Genomic DNA, 6356 nt, shown 5'->3' with positions numbered 1-6356 from the left:
TTTTTTTTTTTTTTTGAGGCCCTTTAATGGCTTAATGATTTGTTTATTATTATTTTTATTTATTTATTTTTTTTGTGGCCCATCATTCATAGGCCTATAAATTTTGAGGCCCTTTAAAACATTTGCTGCATCTGGTTAAATTTTTTTTTTTTTTTTTGGTGGTCTATCATGCATGGGTCTCAAAATTTTGAAGCCCCTTAAAATCTGAGACCCTAGGCGATCGCCTTGGTCGCCTTGGGCCAGGGCCAGCCCTACATTTACACTAAAAACTCTCTTAACTCTCAACCTTGGGAGTTGATGGGCCAGGTTCTCTCCTTTCAGCCTGTTTGGTTGGGGGGGTACCCTTGCCGTGTACACGGTTGGGTCAAGGCGTTGCCAGGCCTCATCTTTGACTGAGTTGGCTGAACTAGTTTCGGCCTAATGGGGTCATTGGATCTTATAGCTGGGTTGAGGACAGGTTTACTGGGCCATAACGAGGCCCAATTTCCTTCTAATACTACTAGGTCGGCCCAAGGCCAATTCGGTCCCTTCACCCTCCATCGCCAATAATACATGAAGATGGATCAAGAATATATATATATATATATATATATATATTTTTTTTTTCTTTCTATTTTTGACACGAAATATAGTTATTACTGCCAGTTTTTTATTCTAGAAAATATTTTAAAATGAAAATAAAATCACAAATTTTTTGATCACGCTATTGTGTTAATTTTCATATCATTTTCTACTACAAAATAAAATATACCCAAACAATAAGAAGGGTTGTGAACTTGCGCTCGAGGCACCCATATACTTCAAAATGATATGCCCCCAATTGAATATTACATTACATATACATCAAAACAAAAAGATCTAAACCTGCATTTCTTCCACACAAGGCATAACTTTGCTTCAATTCTTCTAAGCATGTTAAGAACAGCCCATCCCTAGATCACACCAATGAACCACAGCTACTTGCATGCTTCTTCCCAGTGTGTCGCTGTGGAAAATTTACGCACGTCATTGTCACGTATAGAAAACAAACAAATTGATGACTATAAACTACCATATTGTAGAACTTCCAAAAAAACAACAATATTGTAGGCCCACATTGTTCCAAAGGGTGAATTAAAAAATATAGATTTAAAATATAACCATGCGAATTGAAAGGTAGACTAACGTTATAAATGAATTTCTATAAGGCCTTGTATAGAATTTCATAGAATCCCCACAAATAATGGGTTTAGATATCTGATTACCTTAGAAATAAACTTCTACATAATACGAGTTTTGAAATGATTCTTTGAAGGAGATTAAAAATAAAAAACCCTTTTTTTTTTTATAGTGTCTTCAAGTATGTCCATCAATTATATTGATAAGATCGGGAAGCCAGTTAAGGCAAGGGCATGTCTTAGATATCCCTAAAGCATCCGAATTATCGCGATTATTACATTATAAGATCCACTGAAGTTTCTCAAAAATTGTTTAAGAATTTTGAAAATAGACAATCGGGTTACGAATAGAACCAAGTCAAGTTGAACTTTAGTCTGTTCGGACTCGAGCTCCGGCTCTAGCTCATTTCTCTGTGGTTCAGCTTGGGATTGTTATAAGGTCAAGAAACTAAGTTGGAGCTCGGCTCATCATTGTTTTGAAAAGTTCGAGCTCAGCTCGACTAGGATGGAATTATTTAATGAAAAAAAGAAAATATCACTACCATATTCGTGTTCAAGCTCAGTAAAGCTTGTGTTCAAGATTGTTTTGACTTGTGTATTAACTTATAAGAGCCTACACAACACTAATTTAAATTTTTTATTTTTTTGTTGGTAAATTTAACCTAGGACCAATAACACAGTAGTTACATGCTCTACCAACTCTGCCACGTTCATATTGTTGTGTAGGTTCTTATAAGCAAGGTTGTTAAAATCGGGATTCTACGTAGAATCGTTTTGGGCTCCGTAGAATCGGAATCGTAGAATCGGATCGTGAATCGTAAAATTCTACCAAATTGTGAAAAAATAATTGAAAGTAACTTCCTAAACAATAAGATATGTAAAATATAACCAAAATAAGGCCAAAACATACCATATTACATATCCATGACTTCAAATCTCAAATCCTAACAATATTTTAAAGTCCGAATATAAATAAAAGTAAAAGAAAATATTCCAAAGTCTGAATATAAATAAAAGAGGATGTAACACAAAATAAAATAGTCCATAAATCTCAAATCCTAACTCATCCCTCTCTAAAGTTAGAAACTAAAATTACATATCCATAAAGTCATCATTGAACCCTGCACCATCTTCCTCATTAGCTTCATCAATAGGATTTAATGGCTGCAAATCTTCATTATCATCAATTGCATAAATTTCCTTAACTACAAAGCATAAAGAAAGAACAAAAATTAATATAATGTAATAATTTATACAATATTATAATAAAAGTTTAAAATTTAAGTTCTTACGTGTCCTAGTCATCCTTTCTACTTCATCTTCTTCATCGGAATCATCTTCTTGAACTTTGTCATCAAGAACCCTCAACCATTTAGTTTTTGTTGGAAGAACCGGATCCTCTTTTTCGGTAATCCATTCATCATCGGAAGAGACATCTTCAAAAATAATTGGTTCTATGACGGCTTGTCTTTTCAAGTTCCTCTCCCTCAATTTTATGTTATACATAACAAATACCAAATCATTCATTTTCTTTTGTTGCAACCGGTTTCTCCTTTTTGAATGCACCTAAATATATTACCAATGAGGTTAAAACTTAAAATTAAACAACAACATTATTAAAATTTTAGAACTATGCATTATTCAGTAATTTACCATCTCAAAGGCACTCCAATTCCTTTTACATCCCGAAGAGCTACATGTTAAACTCAATATTCTAATTACAAACCGCTTCAACTCGGGGCACTCATCACCATATGAATCCCACCATTCAGCTATTATATTAAAAAAATTATAACATTAAAGTTAAAACTATTCAATTTTCAATTGACATTTGAATTACGAAATATAATAAATTATCAAATATCAATATTGCATTTTCTAACCTGGAGACTTCTTGTTCCTTGTCAATATTGCATTATCTAGGCCAAAGAGCCCTCTTGCAGCTTTGAATGTGTCCATTTGGCAATCAATTTTTACTCTCTCATTAGAATCAGGAACCATTCTTTGGAGACATTTATAAACTCCTATTTTCACATCTGCATCTAAATGGAAACTTGGACTATATTGGAATTGGGGATTCAGAAAATATGCTGCCGCATGCAAGGGTTGATGAAGTTGAGATGCCCATCTTGCATCAATGATCGTACAAATAGGTTCATACCTACAAAATCGTTAATTTAATGTAAGTCTAATAATTTTCAGTTTAACTATTTACAAACAATACTATATTCTAAATAATAAAAAACTCTATTACTCTTTTAGTTTTTAAATAAATTAAAACTTTACCACTTTTTGATGCCATTGAAGTTTTTCTTAATTTCCTCCTTGGCACGATCCATTGCTCCATAAATGAATCCCATAGCCGGTCTCTCATCAGAATCCACCAATCGGAGTACTTTAACAAGAGGTATTGCAGCTCTTAGACAATTGGTAACATTTGTCCAGAAGTTACGATTGTCTAAAGCCACGCCTTCAACTCTTTTCCCTTTACGTGTCCTTGCAAACTTACTAGACTTCCACTTAGAGGATGTAAAAAGATTCATCAATTCTCCTTTTAGTTGATTAAGACGCTACAAAGTTAAGTAAGAAGTGGCAAATCGCGTCACTGCAGGTCTAATAAGCTCCTTGCCATTTGTGAATTCCTTCATCCAATGGTTAAGCATACACCTTGAATAAATGTATGAAACAATCATCCTTCCATCTTCAATTGTCTCACTATGCATCTCAATTTTTTTCTCAAAATCCTCCAACATCAAATCAATGCAATGAGCGGCACAAGGTGTCCAAAATAATTTTTTCCTCTTTTCCATCAACATCTCTCCAGCCAATTGGTAGTTAGAAGCATTATCAGTCACAACTTGTACAACATTTTCTTTTCCAACTTTTTCCACAATCTCATCTAACATTTCAAAAACCATTTGGCCAGTTTTTGAAATATCAGAAGTATCTCGGGATGACAAAAAGATAGTTCCCGATGGGCTATTGACAAGAAAATTACATATTGAACGTCTCCTCCTGTCAGACCATCCATCTGACATAATAGTACATCCAGTCTTCACCCATTCTCCTCTAAAATTCTCGAGTATATTCAATGCTTCACTCACTTCCTTCTTTAAGAATGTCTCTCTAATTTCATGATAAGAAGGAGGATTGAGCCCCCTCCCATACTCTCCAATCCTTTTAATCATAAGAGGAAATATGGGATTGTTCACGCAATTGAATGGTATAGCACTGGTATAAAAAAATCGGGCTATGATTTGACATACTGCATCTCTCTCTTCCTTTTTAAATTTCTCATTCAATGTTGTTTGCCGTGATGAATTCTTTGTTACAAATCCATCCATTGCACCACCTTGCTTCCGCTTCTTTGATTATTCTAAGGCTATACATTCACTATCATCATCATCGATATCAACATCATATAAGTTTTGTTTCTTCTTCTTTTGACTTTCCTCTGAATGAGCTTGAAGAATTTTTTGAAATTGTGTTCTCACTTCTTCGGGCACTTGTGGACACGGCTCAACATTTAAATGAGTGCCAGCCAAGTGATGTTTATGCCGATAAATACCCCCAGAATGGGAAGTGTTGCAATACCGACACTTCACTTTTTTTGAAGTCCCATCCTCAACCCCATGTTCCCATCCCGAATCTAATCTTTGTCCCAGAGCATTTTTTCTTGTAGTTTTACCAGAACTTCCAGTTGATGACATCTATTTCAATATTCATATAATTCAAGTTATTCAACCAATCAAAAGTTTTGCATTCATATAATTCATATAACTAGTTGGCAGGATTAGAAATACGGATAAGAAAGCAGATCAGGTGTATTAAGCCTTAGGCCTGCTTTTCCTGCAACAAATTAATTAAATTCACTACACATATATACTTCTTAATTTGAAGCTAGAACTTACTGTTTGTGTGTGTGTGTGTGTGTGTATATATATATATATATATATATATATATATTCTGTAAAATACTAAAATCATGGAGCCAACAGAAAGTTATGTATTAACTAAGATTAATCCTGAGGTACATATATATATATTAAATATAAAAAAGGGTATATACGATTGTGTGTGTGACTGTGTGCTTAGTTTAGTACCTTCTCCATAATTTCCTCTTCTGTGCGCTTTTCTTCCCAACACCAAAAACAACACCTACTCAGTTCCTCACTTCGTTTCATGTTTCTACTGTAGAAAGAGCTGTATGGGCGGCTACATAGAGAAGAGGAGAGACACTAGGATTTCACAACACTTCTCATTCACATCACAACTCAATTCAACTGTGTTTGTTCTATCTATATCCCCATATTCCCTCTCTCTCTCTACCTCATATCCTCTTTCTCTCTCTAGACCGTGCTCTTAGGTTTCTACCAATGGAACTTCATTCTCTCTTAGGTTTGAGTTTTGTAATAGTATTATTGTTCCATGAATTGCTCGTCTTTTTCTCTATTTTTTTTTCCTTAATCCATTATAAAAATATTATATTATGTACTTGTGATGGAGAGCTAGCCATTATAAAAAAAAACTGATTTCATTGAATAAATTATGCATATGCATAGCTTTGCTTTTAGATCTGTTCTCCTCTTCATCTCTCTTAATTTACCTCAACATTCCTCTATTTTACTGCCCTAAATCTACCTCTATTTTTTTTTTTAATTCAAAGCAGGTTTCCAAACACTAGAAATAAAAAATAATAATAAATATTCATCAAACCAGTCTATTCAAAATTATATATATATTCAAAACAGGATTTGAAGTTTTTATTATATCTTTGTGTGTATATATTTCCTATTATTTTTCAATTGGTTGAATTCTCTCCTCACTGTCATGGATCTTGTTCGGAATAAGAAGTATGTTGACAACCGCCAAACCAAAATCAACACCCACCATTGCCAAAACAGGCTTCCACTGCTCATAACAACTCATATTAATTAATTTTAAGCAATCTGATCGATCGATGGATTTCACCACTGATTAAGCCGCGCCCCTCTTCTAGCTTAGCTTGTTTCTGTTTTCTTTGGTTTTAAAATGTATTGCAGACTTGCAGTTAGACATACATATATATATATATATATATATATATATATATATATATATATATTATATAAATGGAAGGTCCTCCATCCCAAAAGCACTGGGAATATATAGATCGAGATGCTTAAAATCTCAAAATCAAATCATACCTTTTAAAGAAAT

General features: G+C 33.7%; 2 protein-coding genes across 2 annotated transcripts; both read right to left on the bottom strand.

The window, feature by feature from the left end:
• Positions 1-2249: 2249 nt before the first annotated feature.
• Positions 2250-3700, bottom strand: LOC132270201 (uncharacterized). The gene is made up of 5 exons (XM_059771397.1): positions 3444-3700; positions 3041-3318; positions 2811-2929; positions 2450-2723; positions 2250-2362 (listed from the first exon to the last, which is right to left on the bottom strand). Exons 1-5 carry the CDS (start codon positions 3698-3700, stop codon positions 2250-2252), a joined length of 1041 nt encoding a protein of 346 aa, XP_059627380.1.
• Positions 3701-3727: 27 nt separating this feature from the next.
• Positions 3728-4501, bottom strand: LOC132270200 (uncharacterized). The gene has a single exon (XM_059771396.1). The coding sequence runs from the start codon at positions 4499-4501 to the stop codon at positions 3728-3730; it is 774 nt and encodes a 257-aa protein (XP_059627379.1).
• Between the last annotated feature and the right edge of the window lie 1855 nt (positions 4502-6356).

Source organism: Cornus florida, unplaced genomic scaffold (genome assembly GCF_030987335.1).
Source record: "Cornus florida cultivar Cherokee Brave unplaced genomic scaffold, ASM3098733v1 CherokeeBrave_3.0.0_Hap2_Chr08, whole genome shotgun sequence".
NCBI classification, from domain to species: Eukaryota; Viridiplantae; Streptophyta; class Magnoliopsida; order Cornales; family Cornaceae; genus Cornus; species Cornus florida.
Note: the sequence above shows the minus strand (reverse complement) of the source record. Positions and strands in the feature narration are given on the sequence as shown.